Genomic DNA, 24645 nt, shown 5'->3' with positions numbered 1-24645 from the left:
CTTCTTCTTGAGGTGATGGGAGGTGATAAAATGTCTACGTGATGAGATGAAGTGACAGGAATGACACAGGCATTGTGACCTAACGTTAGGCTACTATTGACCTTCTGACCATACGTCAGAAGGAGGCTCACCCGCCCCCAGACCACAGTTGACCATGGGTAACTGAAACCACAGAAAGCAAAACTGAGGCAAGTGGGGTGACGGGCAGTGGCAGCAGGGGAACGACAAGGTAATGACAGCATGAAAAAAAGAACGCATGAAGAAAGACAACATCAGATACCATAGTAGGACACAGCCTAGAGCAGCTCATTTATTCTTGGCTAAACAAATAATAAAAATGTAGACTTTGGGTTAATGACCTTAAAAATCTCCCCCTATGTGTTAATGCAGAGAGCGCACAGCGGGCTACCAGCATTCCCAAGAGTCTGTAACTACACACCAGCAGGTGGAGACTCAGCGTGTGACTATGTGGATTTGTTTTAACTATTAACAAAGAAAATCATTTCAAAATCTCTTTACCCAAGTATTTGTCAGGGGCATTTCTAGTTTTAATTACCACTGACCCCTGCTTTTACACTTGGTTTCTCAATACAAAAACGACGAGCCATACAAGTCTCCCTGAACTAAGTCAAAATGGTTCTAAAGTCAAAATCAAGAACTGAGGAACCATAAAAAAAATTTTGACCTTTGGTGAGTGAAGGTCAAACACAACTGTAGAAGAAAATGAGGGTCTTCTTTTAACTTACTACCCTCATCAGTAATCCAAAGAACCCTACGATCACATCTGTGGTGAGCTGCATAAAAGCCCCTCAAGAGACATCCAAGTCCTAATCCACAGACCCCGCGAAAGTGGTACCTACGTGGTAAAGGGGGCTTCTGTAGATGTAACTAAGTGATGGGCAGATCATGCTGGATTATCTGGGCGGGTTCTATGTAATCACAAGGGTCCTTCCGAGAGGGAAGCAAGAGGATCAGGTTAAGAGTGGGAGACGGGACAATGGGAGCACAAGGCGGAATACTATGAAGAAAGGACCAGAACCAAGGGGTTCAGGGGCCTCCAGAAGCTGAAACCAGCCAGGGATGGACTCTCCAGAAACTCCAGGTAGAACCAGTCCTACCAACAGCTTGATTTTACCCACAGAAGGCTCATTTCGGGGGCTCGCTTTGGCAGCACACACACTAACAGGGTTAGCACAGCCCCTGCCCACAGAGGACAGGCAAATTCGTAAAGCATTCTGTATTTTTTCAGGATGGGCCCTAAGGGATGTACAGAAGTGCTGAATCATGACCTTGTGTACCTGCAACTAATATAACCTTGGACGTTAACTATACCTGCAACTAATATAACCTTGGATGTTAACTATACTGGGGTTAAAATAAAAAGTGTATTAATGTTTAAAAAAAGAGAAAGAACAAAAAAGACTCATTTCAAATTTCCAACCTCTAGAACTGTAAGATAATAAACTTGTATTGTTTCTAATACTACATTTGTGGTCATTTGTCACAGCGACAATAGGAAATTAACACAACATCTTATTATACTTTTAACGACTGTGACGCTTAGACATTATTACCATTAATTTAATTGAAGCTATGGTGAAAAATTACAAAAGAGGGTCTGAAATTGCCGGGTCTTTCCACACTACCCACTTGTGTGGGAACTGCTAGCATCTAAGAGAGCTTTGGAGAATATAAAGCAGACAGAAGGACAAAGGAAAAATATGATTTTTATGGAAGATACAGAAAGCATCAATTTCCGTCTACTTTGCACTGGGCAAACGCAGGACTCAGGGAGCTTACCACTAGTGAAAGGACCACACAACAGTGCATCTGCCAGCTGAACTTAGATAAACAAAAAGTTCGGTGACATTGCAAGGATGTGAAAGGAGAGCCTGGAAAGAGTTATCTAGACTTATCTACACAAAACAGTCCATAGAATCACCACCTTGAAAGGATACAGGAAGGTACTCTGACCTGTAATGTAACATACATCTGAACCCTCAACTCCTACCCTTTTAAGGAGGGAAGTCCTTAGAACTGCTTTTAACCTTGACTTTCAATGCAATTCTATTTTAGCTGTACTTCGATTTTCCATAGGAGACGTCCCTTCCCTTTGTACCTGTGAGACGGGGGACACAGAGCACAACACTGAGACTGTTGGAAAACAAAACTGGTTTCTTTTCATGTTTATACTTTCTGTCTAGCCTGCAGTCACTTTCTTCTATCAATAGGTGGTGAGCTTGTATTGGTTAGGCAAATATTGATAGTTTATTGAAACTGAAGTAGGAACAGAGGCAGTGACAAGTGTTTTTAGGCACCGTCAGAGGAGCAGACAAGTGAAATCCGAGGACACAAAGAGATCAACTGCCTTTAACTGACGTGAGATCTGTTCTGTCCTAAGTTATCACAAAACGACAGTCTGTAACAGTGACATAAATCAGCCTCCTCAAGTAAAGCTGGCAGAGTATACAAGCTTACAGTTGTGCTCTCCACTTTATTCTAGACTATTCCTTATTATTCAAAAGGGACTATTAACCAAACTAAGAGAATTTTAAATATAACCCTTTCCCTTCTTCCTCCCCAGCCTAGTTCTATCCAATACTACATGAAAAAAGAATGTAAGTGTGTTTTGAAAGTTTATCCATTTTCAAGCCACACACACACACACACACACACACACACACACCCCTTTCATTTTCCAATACCTCTTTCTGGATAGAAGAGAATAGACAATCCCTTGCTTAAGAACCTTGAAGGAAAAGGTCTTTTGTTCCCATTTCACATCCTCAACACACGTCTCACCTGCTATCTTAATATTCAGGTTGGCATCCAGAAGCAAATTTTCAGCTTTTAGATCACGATGAACAATGTTCCGACAGTGACAAAAATAGACGGCTGCCACAATCTGTTTAAACTTCCGACGGGCCTCCTTCTCTGCCATTCTGCCATGGGCCACCAGGTGGTCTGCGGTGAAGAAGAGCACATAGTCAGTTCTCAGTTTGCACATGGCCATTGCTTCAAAAGGTGGACTCCAGGAGAGATGCCAAGGGGCCACCAGAGGAACAGTTGGGGAAGTGAAACAAACAAATGGCAACACTTGAGGCTCTGGTCTGTATCTACAGAAACCCACCAGCAAGCAGCCCCCAGACCGTTTTCAGCACACATGAGAGAATGCATAGGACTACCTATGCTCTACCATAAGAGAAAGGAGCTCTAAGGGTTATGATGGCATTTTTGGAGAATCATCGCATTCAACACCTCCTCTCTCTTATCTCCATTGCAAGAGATTACATACACACAGCAAACATATGCATGAAGATAAGAATCAGCAATACTTCCTGTGCTAAAGGGTGAGTCAAAAAACAGAGTCACAATAATCAATCATTTTGGGAGAAGAGCATACAGAAGTTAGTCATTGCTAAGGCGGAAAATGGCTTTATATAGGAGCCCATGTATGCTAATCTTTCTTCTGCTTTCTCAAAGTTTTGCAGATTAACATAAAATATACTTATTTGGTGACTATACTCTGGAGTGCATAATAATATGCCAGATAAAATCCATCTGCATTTATGTGTTTCTCAAATATTTCTTAAATTGTTATTAGTTTTTATAGACAATAACAGAAAACAAAGGCAAGTTTCTACCACTTTCAGTGAAATGATTTTATTGGCAACGTGGCTAACTAAACTACAGCAAAAGATTTTCCATGTGATGAGCTTTGTGATACTATAAACCAAGCTATCTTTGATATTTAAAAATAAACTGATAGACCCAGAGCCAATCCCATTAATTACCAGTTACCAATACCAATAAAATTAAGTATTTTTTCTAATACTGGCAGTAGGTTTATACTGAACCAATGAATCCTAAACCCCAGTTCTTCGTCTAACTAATAACATATCAAGATCGTAACAGCTGATGGTATTAGAAACACTGGCAATACAGCTAGCTCTACTCAAAAACTTCCCGTCCTTAAACAAACTCATCTATGGTGGGAAAAGAACACATTTGCCATCCTAAGAATCCTGAGATAGTGGGAAAGTAAAAAAAATCAGACAATAAAAATACGTGTATTACTGTTTATCAAGAATAGTCTCAATAATCTTTACCCAACAGTTCTGGCACCATGGAAATCACTGACAGGACCAGTCGGATACATCTCTTCTTCGTCACGAAGAGAAAGTCTGGCCTAAGACACATGCCCTAGTAAGTAGTAACTACCAAGACTGAGGGCTTAGGACAAGAAATGGGGGTGGTAGGTGACGAAGGGGAGCCAAATGACAATCCACCTACATAGCAGATTTTCAAATAATTCAAACTACACTCTGACCACAAAGAGCATACAACTTTGGAGATCAAATCCTACAGCAATCTTAAGAACAACGTCTCATAGGATCACTGAAATTATTAAGAAAGGCCCAGAATTACTGTAATTGTTCGTGTTATCAGTGGCTCCTACACCAGTTTCTTGAAGCATTTTGCTCAAGAACAATTCTTTATTATAGTTGAGGGGACCAATTTAGTAGGAAAAGAGAGAGAGAACAGGAAGTGTTCAGCTTAGAAGTCGAAAGGACTAGAATACCACTTTCTCTAGGAGTTCAGAGGTGGTGACAAATGAGCACACACTCTGGTGTATTTATGCTTCTGGTGAGATCTGTCAAATGAACTTTAAACAACACAAAGTCCCTAACTAGGGACAGTCACTTAATATAAGCTGTTAAAGAACTGGACATCCATCAAACATGCAACGCTAGGTTTTCTTTTCAGATGCCATTCTCTCTAACAGTACCTGCACCTTTGACCCTCTATCCCTCTTAACCCAAGGCCTAATTATTCTAATAATATGTTTTAGCTGCTAAACTTCGTCTAATTAAAGGGCTTTGAAGAGACAGCTATTCTTGAGAAACATAAAAATAAACCCTTATGAAGGTTTACCATCAGAAGCTCATTTGGCCAAGCCACCCATTAATTAAAATGCCCAAGAGACATTCGTCTGGCAGTAAATACTAATTACCAGAACACATCAAAGAGCTTCTTAAATACAACAGAATGATTAATTTCGTGATTTCCAAAATAAGTGATTTTTCTTTTATTTAAAAAAAAAACCTCTTTATATTTTCTAAGTACTTTGTTTTCCTAAAATGACTGGAAAGTTCTCAAACTTGCTACACAGGCCAGGAGCTGGTGGAATGCAGCCTCGTCCTATTTTATCTCCACAGTGACACGCTGGCTGTCCTTGGACAAATCATTTATACTGCCAATATCCCCACCTCTTGATCTGCTGAACAGAAATAAACCCTGTTACACACTGTGGCCAAAGAAAGGAGAGCCTATTTGGGAATAAACTTGTACTATGATGAAGAGTTATCCTGTATGATACAACTTTAACTTTCAAAGACATTTAAAAAGCTGCTTTTAAAAAGGCCCACTCAGTATTATACAGAGGATATTCAAGCGTTTGGCTAATAGATCTGAGGTTCGTCAGGATTCAGAGTGCCTGAAGGTAATTATTACATACACCCAGAGTTTCTGTTACATGGTTCTGGTTAAAAGGCATTTGTGATAGCAGCAGCCTGGGGAGAGGAGCTGAAGCTGTACAGTATTTTCTCAAAGACGCCTACAGTATCCCTACAGTTATGAATACAAAGATATACAAATCGCTTTTCTAAAGTGCTGGCTGCAAGCATCGGATCTTGTTTTTCTTAGTGACTGTGTTTGCTGCTCATGTTTTCTCCGCTTCGGGAGCTTCATGCTCCTGTCCCAAGACAGGGCTGTCTTAGCAGCTCCGCATCGTTCAGACCGTTCAAACTCTGCCTTTATTTCTGCCTGTCTCAGGACGGCTGCCACCGCCACCCCATGCCTGGTCGTCTGCTTTCTGAGTAAACCTATGGGGGCTGGTGGGTGTGCCAGGAAGCTGGCAGCCTGCAGCGGTTTCCAGTCCCCCCGCCTTTCAGCTGCCCGCGGACAAATGGCTGCTTTATGTTCCTGTGTGCCCTACAGGCAGGCAGCAAAACTTCTGCGAGCTCAGATGCAACATTTAACTTCCAGCAAAGAAACCCAGAGCAGTCGCCCAGCCTGGCCTTAACCCAAATTCACAGCATTTGAATAAATCCTGCGGTCATTTCAGAAGGCACATGGAACAAACAGGCTCCTGAACCACTCAAAAGACAAAGTTTCTTTTTTTTTTTTTTAAGATTTTATTTATTTATTTGAGAGAGACAGACAGACAGACAGAGCATGAGAGGGGCGAGGGGCAGAGGAAGCAGACTCCCTGCTGAGCAGGGAGCCCAATGTGGAACTTAATCCTGCGACCCCAGGATCATGACCTAAGCCAAAGACAGTTGCTTAACCAATGGAGTCACCCAGGAGTCCAACAGTCAAAGTTTCTTAAAATACATTCTGAATCTTGTTGGGATAAACGTCAGTTTCAAGGAATGCTATAAAATGGTTCTACCTTCTTCCAAGGAGCTCAGTGAGCTAGTTCTCCTATATACTGCATAGAAGAATATACATACTATATATCCTATGCACCGTATATACCCCATCCTCCATCCCCAACTTCCCACATGGCAGTCTGGCCCCCGCCCTCTGCGCCCAGCCACTCACCAGTCTACACCCGCGATGCACCAACCCCAACACAGGATGCCCCCCTTCACAGATTCACTACTTATCTACTTAGCAGCCCCTCTACCTCTGGGGCAAACTTTCAAGTTTTTCTCTATCACAGCTCCACTCCAACCACTTCAGTCAAGACAAGGATGAGGGGACAGTCGAAGGAAAGAAAATGGGTCTCCTGTTTCAAGCTCTTAGCAAAAGGAAGGAGTCAAAGTTGTCTTTCTCACTTTGCAATCACCATTCATCATTTGGCACCGGACTTCTTTAATCTTTTTTATTGGCTCTTCCTCATGAAACAGGAAAAAGCCAGTGATACCCAGGGATGTATATTCCTCACGAGTAGAATTCTTAGAAGGGGAGGGAATGAATTCCAAAGTTTAAAAGTATCAGAGCGAGCACATGTATAAAATTTGCTTCAGAATTCCCAGCTTGTGATGTTGGCCTAATCCGACTCAGTAAGAAATATCTTGTGGTACATTTAGATTCTGACCTTTCAAAGAGAAAAAACACATCTAAGCCGGTCTTAACTTCCCTCGACCAGCTTCACTGGAGTGTCAGAGCCATGCCACTACTGGGATGGGGGGTGGGGAGCCAACACTTCTTAAAATAAGTCACTTTTCCACTCTAAACAGACAGTGTCTCCATTTGTCTGCTAAGTCTACGACTCTAAGTGATCCAAAACACCAGCTGAAAATGAACATATCCTGACAGCAGATCACACAAGAGGGCAGGAACTTTTCATTTTTCATGATAAAGAAATAGCCCAGTCCAGAAACGGGGGAGTGGCTGTGGGCTAAGCTTAGGTGGCCACCTGAGAACACTTCTACCCATCCAAGCTAATCACGGCTGGCAGCTCTGTGCTTTGCCACTCATGTCTATCATTTCTTCTTTCTACACCCATGGAAACGACTTCCTGTTTATCAAACAAATGCTTCTTTCCAAAAGAGCCAGGGCGAGGCCAAGAGAACTCAGCTGCCTGGGAGAGCAGGTTAACGAGAGTGCACTCGCGCGAGTGTCATACGGTCCCTAACCCACGCAGATGGGTGCACGCCTCAAGTTGCTCCGGACTGGAGGAAGGAGGTTTGCTACTTTGTTTTCCTTGCCAAGAACTCAACCACCTCACACCAAACTTCTTGACTTGTTGCTGCTTCTTATTGATATCTTTTTTCTTCAGGCTTCCAAAACTCTTGTTGTCATCCCATTCTCTTTCCCCCACACCCACATCCAATCCGTCAGTGGATTTTATTAGCTCTACCTTCAAAATACATCCAGAATTCAACTAGCCCTCACTCCATCTCCAACCCACCCTCAGGACAGCAACCTAGCCCAAAAGCCATGATCTCCCTCCTGAATCACTGTAATAGTTTGTCCTCCTGCTCCTAACTAGTACCCCTGATTCTGTCCTTGGCCCCCTGCGACACACTCTCAAAACAACTGCCAAAGTCATAAACTTTTAAAAACTTTTTACTTTGAAATAATTACAGACTCACAGGAAGTTGCAAAGAGAGTATGGACAGAGCCCACGTACCCTCTGCCCACAATGGTCAAATCTTACCTAATGCTAGAACAACATCAAAACCTAGAATGTGACACGGGTACCACGTGAGTCCAGTCGTATGTCATTCTACCAAGTGTATGCTCATGGAGCGACCACAGTACTCGAGATATGGAATGACTTGTGAGTTTCTCATTAGTGAGTGTTCCTGCAGATCTAACAACAAAAAGCACACTCTCTTGCCCTCTGTCTATCCCAAGTAAATTAAGCATTTTCCTTCAAAGTCTTGAGAAAACACAATTTCTTTGTGAAACGCTTACAGTCACAAGATATGCCTTAGCTCTTTAAGTTTTAAACTAGAATTATTTCGGTTGTTTCCTATGCTTCCTTACTACATGCAAAAGAATGTTCTCCATATAATCGATGCTTCATAATTACAGGTTAACTCAAGGACTATCAACCAGAGAAAAGATTATAAACTTTTATAAAAACGTGTTTCTTTACTCTTCACTTTGCCACTAAACTAAGTTTATAAACTAAGCCTGTTTATGTTCAGTCTTTATAACAAAAACGGGCTATTCTTCCAATATGAAGTCCTTTCAGATTAATGTATAAAAGAGGATTTGTTTTCTTATAGCTTCTTAAAAAAATACTTCTAGACTAAGCATCAAGCCCAGGCAGCCTAGGAAACGGAATCCCATATATTCCAAAAGGCCTTCCAAGAATGTTGTTCAGACATTTCTTATGTAGTGCAAATGTTTCACACGCTACGCCCATACCCATACACTAGCAAATGTGGGTTGGCTAAGTTTGCAATATAGAGGTTATTCCCTCATTCCTAATATAATCTGCAGGCTCCAAATCAAGCTCATTCTTTGAAAACCATCTCAAAGGTCATTTATCTGACGCTCTTCCTAACCTACTCACCCACTCTAGAAGAAAATGCTGCATAATTTGTGTCTAATGGCCTTTATTCTATATATTTCTATAATGTCAATTGTATTACAATTATTTAACATGTGTGTCTTCCCTTTTGAACTAGGCCTTCTTGGCCTATGGATGGGTTTCTATCTGTGAATCCCTGTAAGGTATAGGAAAACATGTACTGTGTGCTTCTGTTTACAGGAAGAGAGAAGTAAATTTTCTTTCATTTTTTTGACAGTGAGAGAGAGAGCACATAAGTAGGAAGAGCAATAGGCAGAGGGAGAAACAGGTTCCCCACTGAGCAGGAAGACCTGATGCGGGGCTCCATCCCAGGACCCTGGGATCATGACCTGAGCTGAAGGCAGACGTTTAACTGACTGAGCCACCAGGCATACCTTAAAGGAAAATTTTCTAAAAATGATTACTTATATGGGGATGAGAAAGGGGTGGAAGCTAGATTCTCCTGAACGTACCCTCTTTTATAGCTTTAACCTTGGAAACACGTAATGTCTTAAATAACTCAAACAATTCACAACTGAATCAAACAGAAGAAATGGTAATTTCTAAAATTTGAAACCAAACTGAATAAAGGTGAACATAGCTGTGAATTAAGCTATGACATAACCAATCAGAGAATACTTGTTTTAAGTGACACACACAGTATTTTATGTTAATGGGATATATCCTAAGGACAAAAAGAACCGGTCTCCTTAATATTGAGATTGCTTTGAATCAATTTTGCCCCATTCTCTCGTATCAAATACATAATTAGGCTAAAGTCATTTGGAACCACAATTTTTAGCTTAAGACAAACAAGATCTAAATACATCATATTCAAGAAGTTAAAAATGCTGAAATCTTAAATTCAATTGGAATGTTAGTACAGACTCCCCTTTACTTTCCTCTATATAAAAAAAATACATATTTCCTACCTCTGTCCCTGAAAAGGCCTCTAAGCAATGACAGTCCCGTAGCAGTAATAAGTATCCTGAGGGCACAGACTCTGGTCTCTACGTGCTATTTTCCACTTGAAAGAACCACAGCTCCTAGGAGACATGTTTGATTCCAGGTCGGAGACAAGAGATGTTCAGGGTAAGCCTGTGATATCTTACCTAAAAGCAAGGAAGCTATCAAAGACTACTGCGATCATGTCAAAAGGACACAGGAGTCAACTTAAAGAGGATCCCGTGGCTAAGTGGAATAATTTAAACACCAAAAGAGTAACAACTCAAGGGACTGAAAGACATGAAATGTATTAAAATTCCTAAATTTGTAATGATATTACCAATAAAATCGACTTTTTTTGATCACCACTGGAGACGGATAGGGTACCAATGCATAATTCTGAAATTTAGCACGAATGAAAAGAATCAAGCACTTATTTTGCCTTTATTATAGTTTCTAAATAGTTTATAAGCAACGTTCTTTACAAAAGAACTAGAGCTAACAAATACAGAAAGAATGAGAGAACAGAAAATCACCCTTTTGCAACTTCTAATGAAATATCTGCCTAAGCAGCTAAATAAGAAGAGTGGCTAAAACATCAGGTCAAAGGTTGATGGGACACTTTGTAAGAACTTTATAAAACTGTATACATCACTGTATACCTCACTACAAGTGGGGAAACCAGACATTACACAACTCCTGAGATGTTATAATAGGAAGACGTAGTATTCTTGCCCCCGTTACCCCTACACTGGCCTGTGTTTAACCAAACCACTTTACAAAACATAGTGAACTAGGGGAATGTGCTGAGTGACACAAGGAAGACCCGAATCCATAACGTGGGAAATTTTACAGGATGATCTAGTTTCTTCAACAAATAGAAGGCACAGAAAGTAAGTGTGTGTTGGCAGGAGAGGGTTAGGGTTGTTACAAGTGATTAAAAATTGGAGACGCTTATCAACTTAATGGATGTATAGACTTTGCTACATCATGGCTTAAGCAAACTATAAAAAGATGTTATGACTGGGCGCCTGTGTGGCTCAGTTGGTAAGTGTCTGCCTTTGGCTCAGGTCAGGATCCCAGGATCCGGGGATCAAGCCCCACATCAGGATCCCTGCTCAGGGGGGACCCTGCTTCTCCCTCTGCCTCTGTATCTGCCCCTTGCTTGTGCTCACTCATTCTAGTACTATGTGCTCTCTCTCTCAAAATAAATAAATAAACTCTTTAAAAAAAAAAAAAAAAAGATGTTACGAGACACAAGGAGAAAACTAAACATGCCATGCTTATTAGTAAAAAAAAAATAGTTAATTTTGTTGGGTGTAAAAGTGGTATTGTACGCTTTAGTTTTGATTATGAAAGAGTAACTGATGCTCGATTTACTCTCCCACTTTAACCACCTATAAAATTCAGACTGTTTGCAGACATTGGACAATAATCAGCAAAAGATTATGATTCTTGAGAGAAAGAAAGTATAAGAGGTGAACCCCATATTCACCCCAAACCACAACCTAGGGAGACAGAGCCCAAGCAAACAGGAGGATAGGGTAGAGGAAAGAGGTCAGAATTAGGGGCTACTAAGGCAGCTAGAACTTGGGTGGCAGGAGGAGGAATACCAACAATTAGCACAGAAAATCCACTCAGGGGGTGCCTGGGTGACTCAGTTGGTTAGGAGACTGCCTTCGGCTCAGGTCATGGTCCCAGAGTCCCGGGATCGAGTCCTGCATCTGGCTCCCAGTTCCATGGGATGTCTGCTTCTCCCTCTGACTTTCTCCCCCTCAGGCTCTCTCTCACTCTCTCTGTCTCAAATAAATAGACAGCATCTTTAAAAAAAAAAAAAAAGAAAAGAAAGAAAGAAAGAAAAAGAAAATCCACTCAGGTCCTTGGCTAACTCCCCAAGTGCACATGTGCAAAGTAAGACTATGGAAGGTCTAATAGAAAAAACTGATGGGAGAATGAAAGCTAAAGAGAAATTTTTAGATGTTGCACAGCATTCAGGAGATGCTGGAGTTCAAATTCAGCTTATAAGGAGAGACCTAATATAGGTACTCAGTTGAGACCCCAGAAGACAACACCTTAGGAATAACGGCAAAACTCATAAAACCACCATAACAATGCCTACAGGCAACCCTCAACATGACCAAGTTGATCCATCTGTAATTTAACTTCCTGCCAGAACAGACTCAACATCACAAAAGACAACATAATCCAGAGTCTCTACAACATGTCACCCGTAATATGTAGCAAACAACAAAAAATTACTAAGCATGGGAAGAAGCAGGAAAAGTAACTAATAGTCAAGAGATTAAAGTCAGTAGGAGCAGAACCAAAGATGACTCTAATACTGGAGTTAGCAAGGAGTTCAAATGACTACAATTAATATATTAAAGAAAACAAAGGAAAAGACATACAAAAAGGATGAAAAGATACAATATGTCAAGGGAAAACCAGAATCTAAAATATATATAATCTAGGGCTCCTGGGTGGTGCAGTCGGCTAAGTGTCTTAACTCTTGGTTTCGGCTCAGGTCATGATCTCAGGGTCCTGGGACTGAGCCCTGTGTTGGGCTCCATGCTCTGCACAGAATCTGCTTAAGACTCTTTTTTCCTGGGGCGCCTGGGTGGCTCAGTGGATTAAAGCCTCTGCCTTCGGCTCAGATCATGATCTCAGGGTGCTGGGATGGAGCCCCGCATCGGGCTCTCTGCTCAGCGGGGAGCCTGCTTCTCCCACTCCCCCTGCCTGCTTCTCTGCCTACTTGTGATCTCTCTCTGTCAAATAAATAAATAAAATCTTAAAAAAAAAAAAAAAACTCTTTAAAAAAAAAAAAGACTCTTTTTTCGTGCTCTGCCTGCCTGCTCCCATACTCTCTTTCTCTAATAAATAAATCTTTAAAAAGAATATTTATATACATACGTAATCTTATATTCTAAAATAGCAAAACATCTGAAATTGAGAATTTATTAGATAGGTTTAACAGCTGACACAGAAAAAGATAGGATTAACAACCTTGAGATAGGTATTATGGTTATGTTTCCTAAAGTTCTCATATATAAAAGAAAACATTAAATATTTATGAATGAAATTATAATGATTTCTTTAAAATACTTTTAACAAAGAAAAGTAGGGGAAAGGATGAAACAAAAACAGCAACATGTTGATAGTTGTCAAAACTGGGTGACGAGCACAATATCTAATGAACAGAGTTATATATAACAATATATAATGAACAGAGTTCATTATATGTTCTCTTCCCTCTTACATACATTTGAAAATGCTTGTATTAAAAAGCTTTTAGAAATGGAATCTATCATTTGTACACCTGTGTTCACAACAGCATTATGTCCCATAGCCAAAAGGTGGAAACAACCCATGAATCCATCCTGGATAAATGGAGAGACAAAAAGTGGTACAAACACACAATGGAATATTACTCAGCCTTAAAGAGGAAAGAAATTTTGACACATACAACAACATGGATGAACCTTTAGGACATCATGCAGAGTGCAACAAGCCAGTCACAGAAGGACAAATACTGTATGATTCCACTTGTTGGAACTACCTAGGATAGTCAAATTCATATGGACAGAACACAGAATGGGGATGCCAAGGGCCAGGAAATGGGTAAATGTAAAGTTAGTGTTTAACAGACACTGACTTTGAGTCTTGCAAGACAAAAAGAGTTCTGTGAATGGACGGTGATGATGGTAGCACGATGACATGAACATAATTAATGCCGCTGAACTGCACGCTTAGAATGATTGCAACGGTATACTGTATGTTATGCATATTTCACCATAATGGCTTTAAAAATGGAATCAGTCAAGGAAGCCCGGACGACTCAGTTAGCTAAGCATCCGACCCTTGATTTTGGCTCAGAACATGGAAGCTGTCTGATATTTTCTCTCTTCCTCTCTCTGTGTCCCTCCTCTCCCACTGTGCTCTCCCTCTCTAAAAAATAAATAAATAAAAGTGGGATCAATCTCAATCTCTCTCTTACACACACACACACCAGACCAGAAAATATTTTCAGAACATCAAAGTTTGAAAGCACACCAAAATATAATGCACTAATTCCATATTATGTGATTAAAAACTCTCCTTATATAAAAAGTTAATTTCTAAATATTATGATTAAAATATTCTTAATTTTTCTAGTAGTTTCACTTTATCAGAGAAACTGCATTTTCCAAAGGTCAGGAAAAAAACAGTTCAAAAAACCCTCAGAAAAAAATATTAATAAAGGAGCCAGGCAAACATATTCCTTTGGGACTTGCATATATTAAAAGCAGCAAAAATATTTTGCTAATTCTTGGGGGCACTTATTTTTGTATAATGGTAGAATGGGCCTGGCGATCACGCAACCGTGAATGGATGTTTACCAGTAAAGTAAGGTCATCAAACTACGTTTTGAGGCAAGAAGCAAAGGTGGCTTCTTCATCCATCTGGGGCAGGTTGCAAACATAAATGCTAAAGTCATGGCTGATATTAATAAAACAAAACCCCCAAATGAAGAAGAATGAACGGAAAATTAATTGGGGAGGAGACAGAAGTTAAATGTCTTAACTCAGAGTGATTAAACAAAATTCAGAGAGATAGTTATTTGCTTCTGTCAGCAAAGCGTTAGAAAACTGCTAGTTTTTATAGCCAAAGGGAGTAAATAATTTGGTGGGTAAATAGTATTTTAGTTGTAAAGATATATAGAAGGTCATAAGGATTAAATATTAAAAACAAGTTATAAACAAAACACAAACCCAGCTTGTAGCAGTGTGTTCAAATAAACAAATGTGATAGTGTTCTCAAACAAGTAGAAGGTCCTAAGATAACACATAAAAAACGCATAACATCTGGTAGGCATGGTCATACAAGTCAGTCTCTCCTATGCTCTGCCCAACTGGTCAGTCTCTGAGTGTCCTGCAGCATAAATAGATGGCTTTCTGAGAAGTTCTAGGTTCCATACATGTTGGCACCATTAGGAAGTGTTATTTTTAAGGTGCCAAGAATGTCCATAATAAATCATACACACTTCAACAAACTGCTGTTAATATTTTATTATGAATGCCCCTGAGTTCTGCCTGGTATTCAGGAAACTTCTCTTGATAAAATACTGGATTTATGACTTCATGGTCTCAAATAGGAAGTTTGGGGATATATATCTAAAGAAATCATACTGTGGAAGTTTTAAATTATGAGTTTAGTGGTTTGCCAAACTAACCAGTTTCTCCATTCTGTTTGTAAAATTAAACACACCCACACTGTCACAGCTGCCCATTTGTAATATAGTTCTGAATAGTATCCAATAATCGTTTCAACAAATCAAATCAATGAGTAATAAATATTCATTCAATGACCACTTACTGGAGCCTATTAAACTTCTTAGAATTCATAATCTTCAATATCTTTCTCCGCAGTCATCCAGAAAACAAAAAGATATTTTTTTCCCACATCAAAAACTCGTTAACTAAAATGTGTTACGAAATAACAAGAAAATTCCATTTTGACTTGATTATACTTCTTTGCAACACAATGAAATCATTTATACTGAGTGCTTACTGTATGTTAGACACTGTGTGAAGCAATGAAGACGCCGATGCATAGAATTCGAATGCTACAATCTGCAATCTAGTGACATTCTTTCAGTCACTTAGTCTTTCATCCAACTGATCAATAAATATTGACTAAGCAGGTATCCTCTGCGGGCACTATTCTAAGTACTAGAGATTTAGCAAGGCTCAAAATGTACAAAGTTTAATCTCATATATGGTCCTTGTTGATAAGAACCAAGAAGGAAAATAAAGCAAGAAAGGAGATACAGAGCAGTGGGTCAGCAGAAAAAGTGAGATTTTAGATAGCATGGCTGGCAGAGATCTAGCTAATAAGGTAACATTTTATAAGAGAGCTGAAAGAAATGGGAGAGCAGTGTATGTATCTGGGGAAAGGGTATTTCAGGAAGAAGGAATAGAATATATGAAGGACTTAATGCGAGAACACACCAGAGAGTTTAAGGAACAAAAAATAAAGGCCAATGTGAAAAAGGGCACAGTTCTGGGAGCAGAGGTCAGAGATGCAGCTGGAGACCAGAGTATAGAGAGTTTCACTGACCACATAAAGGAACATGCATTATTCTAAATAGATGGGAAAGACAACAGAAATGGCCAAGTGGAAAGATTTCACTTTCATTTTTTAAAGAATCACTCTCACTGCAATAGCAGAATCACATTAGACTTAGGGACACTGGTTAAAGTCTACTACAACAATCACAGCAGATGACTATGACCTAGACCAGGTTGGCACTCATAGAAATGGTGACTGAATTCAGCCTGCAGTCTGAAGGTAGAGTCACCAAGATTTACTGATAGTTTTGGCACAAGATGTGAGCAAAGAAAAATTAAGTGTGACCCTAGAGATGTTTTTGATGTGAGCAACTGGATGAATGGAGTTACCATTATTGAGATGTGGAAGACTGGTGAGAAAAGAAAGTAGGTAAATGGGGAGGGGGAGTCTGATAGAGTTTCTGGAGGTAAATCCATCTCAAAAGAGCCCCTCTATGACTGCCCCTGCCCCCACCAAGAGACTTGAGCTCTGAGCATTGTCCACACCGCATATCCAGCAACTCATCGGTGACAGTTCAGGTCCCCACCCACGCACTGATTCCTGACTTGGTTTCTGCTCTGACATCTCTGCTTCTGTAGGGTGCACCTTGCTGATATATTCAGCTATACATCCCCTCAACCACCTCTCACCAAAATGACTAGGAGGAGGAATACTCAACAGAGGAAAAATTCAGAGACAGTGCCCTTTGCCACAGAACTATTGGATATGGACATAGACAGTATGTCGGAAAGGGAATTCAGGGTAACAATTATCCAGGCAATGGCTGGGTTGGAGAAGACCATAGTGACAATATAGAATCTCTAAGGGTGGAAGTGAGAGCCGATCTGGCAAAAGTTAAAAATGCTATCAATGAGATCCAATCTAATCTAAATACTCTAACGGCTAGGGTAACTGAGGCAAAAGACAGAATTAGTGATCTAGAAGACACACTGATAGAAAAGAAGGATCAAGGGGAAGCCTGGAACAAACAGCTTAGAAACCATGAAAACACAAGTAGGGAAATAAATGATGCCATGAAATGTTCCAGCGTCAGAATTATTGGGATCCCTGAGGGGGTGGAGAAAGAGAGAAAACTAAAAGATATAGTTGAACAAATTCTGGATGAAAATCTCCCCAATCTGTGGAATGGAACAAGTGTTCTTGTCCTAGATGCAGAAAGGACACCCCCTAAGACCAACAAATCTAGAAAGACCTCCAGACACTTGATTGTGAAACTCATGAATCATAATTTTAGACAAGAGCTTCTGAGTTCAGGTAGAGGGAAAAGATTCCTTATATACAGAGGAAGGTCCATCAGAATAACATCAGACCCATCCACAGAAACCTGACAAGCCAGAAAGGGCTGGCAAGACATATTCAGGGCATTAAATGAGAAGAAAATTCAGCCAAGAATATTTTAACCAGCAAGGCTGACATTCAAAATGGGTGAAGAGATAAAGAGCTTCCAAGACCAGCAAGGTTTAAAAGAGTATGTGACCACCAAGCCAGCAATACAAGAAATATTAAGGGGGGTTTTATAAAAGAAAAAAGAACCCAAGAGTGACAAAGAACAGAAATTTATAGAGACAATGTATAGAAACAAGGACTTCATAGGCAACATGATGTCAATAAAAACTTATCTTTCAATAATTACTCTCATTGTGAACAGCCTAAATGCTCCAACAAAACAGCACAGGGTTGCAGACTGGATAAAATGACAGGACCCATCCATATGCTGTCTACAAGAGACACACCTGGAACCTAAAGATACATCCAGACTGAAAGTGAAGGGATGGAGAAGCATCAATGGGTCTCAAAAGAAAGCTGGGGTGGGGATTCTCATGTCAGATAAATTAGATATTAAGCTGAACACTGTAGTCAGAGATACAGAAGGACACTACGTCATTCTTAAAGGGTCTATCCACCAAGAAGATCTAACAATTGTAAATATTTATGCTCCCAATATGGGAGCAGCCAAATACCTAAGCCAACTGTTAAAATAAAGAGTCCTATTGATATGAATACATCAATTGTAGGGGATCTTAACGCACCACTCTCAGTAATAGATCATCCAAGCAGAAAATCAATAGAGAAATGAGAGCTCTGAATGACACATTGGACCAGATGGACTTCATAGATACATACAGAACATTCTACCCTAAAACAACAGAATATTCATTCTTCTTGTGCGCACATGGAACTTTCTCCAGAATAGACCACATACTGGGTCACAAATCAGGGCTCAACCAATACCAAAAGATTGAGATTATTCCCTGCATATTCTCAGATCACAATGCTTTGGAACTGGAACTTGACCACAAGAAAAAGTTTGGAAGGAATTCAAACACTTGGAAGCTAAAGACCATCCTGCTCAAGAATGTTTGGATCAACCAGGAAATCAAAGAAGAACTTCAACAATTCATGGAAACCAATGAGAATGAAGACACATTGGTCCAAAACCTATGGGATACAGCAAAGGTGGTCTAAGGGGAAATACATAGTCATCCAAGCCTCACTCAAAAAAATTGAAAAACCCCAAATACATCAGCTCTCTTTACACCTTATAGAACTGGAAAACCAACAACATATTAAGCCAACCCCATGCACAAGAAGGGAAATAATCAAGATTAGAGCAGAGATCAATGAGCTAGAAACTAGAGATACAGTAGAACACATCAATGAAACTAGAAGCTGGTTCTTTGAAAGAATTAGTAAGATCGATAAACCAATGGCCACACTAATCCAAAAGAATAGAGAGAGGACCTAAATTAATAGAATTATGAATGAAAGGGGAGAGATTGTGACTAACACCAAGTAAACAGAAACAATCATCAGAAATTATTATCAACAGTTATATGTCAATAAGTTAAGCAACCTAGAAGAAATGGATGCATTCCCGGAAACCTATAAACTTCCACGACTGAAACAGGAAGAAACTGACAACCTGAATAGACCAATATCTAGTAATGAGATTGAAGCAGTCATCAAAAACCTCCCAAAAAACAAGAGCCCAGAACCTGACAGATTCCCTGGGGAATTCTACCAAACATTCAAAGAATAAATAACACCTATTCTGCTGAAGTTGTTTCAAAAAATAGAAACAGGGGCACCTGGGTGGCTCTGTGGGTTAAAGCCTCTGCCTTCGGCTCAGGTTGTGATCGCAGGATCCTGGGATCAAGCCCCACATCGGCTCTCTGTGTAGCAGGGAGCCTGCTTCCTTTCCTCTCTCACTGCCTGCCTCTCTGCCTACCTGAGATCTCTGTGATCTCTAAATCTTTAGAGATCTCTAAATCTTAAAAAAAAAAAAAAAAAAAAAAAAAAAAATATATATATATATATATATATATATATATATATATATAAACAGAAGGAAGACTTCCAGACTCTTCCCATGAAGCCAGCATTACCCTGATCCTCAAATCAGGCAATGACCCCATTAAAAAGGAGAACTTCAGACCAACATCCCTGATGAATATGGATGCCAAAATTCTCAGCAAGATCCTAGGAAACAGGATCCAACAGTACTGACCAGGTGGGATTTATCCCTGGGATTCAAGGGTGGTTCAACATTTGCAAATCAATCAATGTGATAATACAAATCAATAAGAGAAAAGAACCACATGGTCTTCTCAATTGATGCAGAAAAAGCATTTGACAAAAAACCAGATTAAAACTCTTCAAAGTATAGGGATAGAGGGAACGAACATTCCTTAACTTCATAAAATCTATCTATGAAAAACCCACAGCAAATATCATTCTCAAGGGGGAAAAGCTGACAGCCTTCCTTTGAGATCAGCAACACAGCAAGGATGCCCACTCTCACCACTGTTGTTCAACATAGTACTAGAAGTCCAAGCAACAGCAATCAGAAAACAAAAAGAAATAAAAGGTATTCAAACTGGTAAAGACGTCAAACTCTCTCTCTTCACAGATGACATGATACTTTATATAGAAAACACAAAAGACTCCATTCCCAAACTACTAGAACTCACACAGCAATTCAGTAAAGTGGCAGGATACAAAATCAATGCACAGAAATCAGTTGTATCTTATACGCTAATGATGAAAATATAGAAAGGGAAATTAGAGAATCAATTCCATTTATTATAGTACCAAGAACCATTAAGATACCTGGGAATAAACCTAACCAAAGAGGTAAAGGATCTGTACTCAAGGAACTACAGAACACTCATGAAAGAAATTAAAGAAGACACTCTTATGGAAAAGCATTCCATGCTCATGGATTGGAAGAATAAACATTGTTAAAATGTCTATGCTGCCCAGAGAAATCTATACTTTCAATGCCATCCTGATGAAAACTCCACCAGCATTTTTCAAAGTGCTCGAACAAACAATCCTAACATTTGTATGGAACTAGAAAAGACCCCAAATCGCTAAGGAAATGTTGAAAAAGAAAAACAAAACTGGAGCATCATGTTGCCTGATTTCAAGCTTTACTACAAAGCTGTGATCACCAAGACAGCATAGTACTGGCACAAAAACAGACACATAAACCTGTGGAACAGAGTAAAGAGTCCAGATATGGACCTGCAACTCTATGTCAAATAATCTTTGACAAAGCAGGAAAAAATATCCAGTGGAAAAAAGATAGTCTCTTCAATAAATGGTGCTGGGAAAATTGGACAGCTATGTATAGAAGAATGAAACTTGACCATTCTCTTACACTATACATAAGGATAAACTCAAAATGGATAAAAGACCTCAATATGAGGCAGGAATCTACCAAAATCCTAGTGGAGAATATAGCAGTAACCTCTTTGACACTGGCCACAGAAATTTCTTTCAAGATATGTCTCCAAAGGCAAAGGAAACAAAAACAAAAATAAACTTTTGGGACTTCATCAAGATAAAAGGCTTCTATACAGTCAACAAACAAAAGTCAATAAAACAGTCAACAAAACAAAGAGGCAACTCACGGAATGGGAGAAGATATATGCAAATGACAGTATAGACAAAGGGCTGATATCCAAGATCTATGAAGAACTCCTCAAACTCAACACTCAAAAAACAGATAATCACATCAAAAAATAGGCAGAAGACATGAACAGACACTTCTCCAAAGAAGACATACAAATGGCTAACACACATGAAAAAATGTTCTTCATCATTAGCCATCGGGGAGATTTAAATCAAAACCACATTGAGATACCACCTTACACCAGTTAGAATGGCCAAAATCAACAAGACAATAAACAACAAGTGTTGGAGAGGATGTGGAGAAAGGGGGAACCCTCTTACACTCTTGGTGGGAATGCAAGTTGGTGCAGCCGCTTTTGAAAACAGTGTGGAGATTCCTTAAGAAATTAAAAATAGAGCTACCTTATGACCCTGCAATTGCACTACTGGATATTTACCCCAAAGATACAGATGTAGTGAAAAGAAGGGCCATCTGTACCCCAATGTTCATAGCAGCAATGGCCACGGTCACCAAACTGTGGAAAGAATCAAGATGCCCTTCAACAGATGAATGGATAAAAAAGATATGGTCCATATATATAGTGGAATGTAATGCAGCCATCAGAAAGGATGAATACCCCACTTTTGTATCAACATGGATGGGGCTGGAAGAGATTATTCGAAGTGAAGTAAATCAAGCAGAGAGGGTCAATTATCTTATGGTTTCACTTACTTGTGGAGCATAAGGAATAACACAGAGGACATTAGGAGAAGGAAAAGAAGAAAAGAAGAAAAAGTGAATAGGGGGAAATCAGATTGGGAGACGAAGCATGAGAGACTGTGGACTCTGAGAAATAAACTGAGGATTTTGGAAGGGGAAGGATGGGTGAGCCTGGTGGTAGGAATTAAGGAGGGCACGTAATGCATGGAGCACTGGGTGTGGTGCATAAACAATGAATCTTGGAACACTGAAAAAAAAAAAAATACATACATACATATTTAAAAAAAAAATAGTTGGTAAATGGATATCAGTTTGCGTATGTTAAGACTGAGAGGTCTATTAGACATCCAAGTGGAGATGTCAAGTAAACACGTGGATATGTAAATCTAGAGTTCAGAGAACAGGTCAGGCTGGAGATTTAAAATTCAGAAGCGAAAAGTTTAGTGGGTCATACGAAATCAACTAGGGAGTAGATGGGCATAGAAAATAGAAGAGGTCCCAGGAATGAGGCAAGGAGTACTCCAAAATGTAGACGTCAGGAAGATGAGGAGGAGCTGGCTGAAGAACCACCACAAGAATAATGCTACATTCAGAGACTACTGTCTTAATTATTTAGTCTAGTGTCAGTAAATGACAGACTCAGAAATATACATACACCAAAAAGGGGCGGATGGGGGTTGAGAGAAAGAAAAACTTAACTACAAATGGTTTTATAGTAGAGCTATGTTCAAAGGAAGAATGAAAAAGGCATTCAGCTCTGTAGCCAAATCAGGCAAGAGTTCACAGAAAGCATAATGTTTGAGAAGGGTCATGACAGCGGAGTAGCAATGCGTAGCAGGGTTTTTGTATCTTGTATTCTCACACCTCTTCCAACCGACTCCTCTGAGGCCAACAATTCCTTTACAGGTTTCATGGAAGGAAAAAAAAAAAAAAAAAAAAAAAAAAAAAGGACAATATTCCCTGAGGAATTAGGAAATAATGCAAAGTTGTCTAAGTCCACACGCTAGCTTCACTCCACCAAGGTATATGCAAGGGTGTCTAGTAGACACCCTTCTCTGCTCTTGCCTTCACATTTATCAAAGACACTGAAACCTATGTCACAGTCTACCGCTCCATCCGGATTCTGCTAGTCACTTGGGAAATGTCAACAACCACGAGATAATCTTTAGATAATTTAGCCTCACGATTTCTTGAACCTTCTTTATCTCCAGTGGCCTGTAACTCCACCAAAGTTCAGCAACTATTCCTGTAGCCACAACTTGAACTTGCCTTTGCTTGACATTTTTCTACCTCTGAAATATTAAATTTAATAGTATGCCAACCTCTTTCTTAACATAACCTTCTAGATCAGCAAGGTTGAATAGAAATAAAATGTGAGCCACTTACATACATAATTTAACATTTTCTAGTAGTCACATTAAAAAGTAAAAAGTATCACTCATTTCAAAATTAATTTTTATAATTTATTTAAGTTAATGCATCAGTCCCAATCCAATCATTATAATATATAATCAAGACAAATACCAGCACCGAGCTGTTACTACAAATCCCAGTGTGTATTTTACAGCCTATCATATTTAAGACATGAAATTATCTGTAGTCTAGATAAAATGTAATTTTGGCAAAAGAGGAGTTGTGTTTAACGAAAAAGGATTTTACTCTGTGTGTGATAAAGAATTTGGCCTTGCCCAAAGAGAAGATCTGGCCTTTTCCCTTGGTTTCTGAGAGGTAATCTCTGAGCCCTTGGAATGTTACGTGAGTGACAGGAGTGTGTCTGTTCCCCTTGTGGGCTTGGATCATGCCTGCTAGTCTAACAGGAAGATTTAGCAGGCCATACTCATCTAGTCTTAGGGTAGAGACTGGCCACACTAGAAAGACCAACAATGTGGCTTAAGCTGGGAGTTTGGGGTCACGTAATACCAGAGGACCCAGAGACAGAGATAAAGCATACAGCAATCATTCGGTCGTGCCCTTGAAGCTCTGAGCACAGATGATTGCCTGAGCTCCCAGGGAGACGAAAATAAAAGCTCTGTTTGGTACTTCTCATGGACTCTTGTATTTCTTCCCTTCGCTGATTTTAATTTGTATCCTTCCCCTGTAATAAACCGCAACTGTGAGTAGTATAGCTTTCCAGGACTTCTGTGAGTTTTTATGTCAAATTATCAAAGGTGAGGGTCGTTTGGGGAAATTTCCAAACTTGTATTCGGTGCCAAACGTGATGTGGGGTCTTGGAGACTGGGCTTTACCTTTGTAAGTAGCTAAGTCTCTCAGCTGGCCTAAAACTCTAAAGGCACACTGACTGTTTTTAAAATTACTTGTAAATTAAACAAGATTCAAAATTCAGTTCCTCCTTGGTACTGCCTCCATTACAAATGCACAACAGCAAACTGTGGCCGGTGGTTACTGCACCAAGCGGTGCAACCTCGGACTTTGGACCCTCTGATCCTCTTCTGCCCAACACACTCCCTTTCCAATTCCCTCTACACCTCAAACTTTTTCAGTTCCTACAACTCAGGATCATTCATCCTGATCTCACTTGCCCTCATCCCCCATTCAGCCCACGCCAGATGAGCCAACATTAATTACTTTATTGCCAGTGGCTTCAATTCCTTTGCCAATGGCCTTTCTTCTTCTGCACATGTCCTCTAAACCCCCGCCCCTTGATCGATTCAACTCTCCTTCTTACCCCACTGACCCACAGGCTGTCAAGGACTGCTCGAGAAAGAAAGCATTAGATCCCATATAATGGAACAATAAGTTCATGGTTTCCCACTGCTGGGCCTTTTGTCAGCTCTCTTAGCTGTCCTTAATCACTCCCTCTTTCGCTCCCCCAAGTAGCTTATGTCACCTTCCCCACATGCATCCAGGTCCTTATCCTTTCACGCTTAGCCCACAGGTGCTGAAATGGCCTCCTACTTCAAGTAGAAAATCAGACAGAAGG

General features: G+C 39.9%; 1 protein-coding gene across 7 annotated transcripts in view; it reads right to left on the bottom strand.

Annotated features, from left to right (window-relative positions):
* The window catches only part of SIK3 (SIK family kinase 3), a 245714-nt gene that overhangs the window by 74047 nt on the left and 147022 nt on the right, over positions 1-24645 (bottom strand). For all 7 annotated transcript variants that reach the window (XM_045080504.1, XM_013054888.2, XM_013054890.2 and 4 more), the window contains exon 4: positions 2803-2964. In XM_045080504.1, coding sequence (XP_044936439.1) covers positions 2803-2964 — 162 coding nt within the window. The remainder of the gene's footprint in view (positions 1-2802; positions 2965-24645) is intronic.

This window comes from Mustela putorius, unplaced genomic scaffold (assembly GCF_011764305.1).
Source record: "Mustela putorius furo isolate JIRA1106 unplaced genomic scaffold, ASM1176430v1.1 tig00000460_pilon_pilon_pilon, whole genome shotgun sequence".
NCBI lineage: Eukaryota > Metazoa > Chordata > Mammalia > Carnivora > Mustelidae > Mustela > Mustela putorius.
This window is presented reverse-complemented; position numbering and strand designations above follow the sequence as displayed.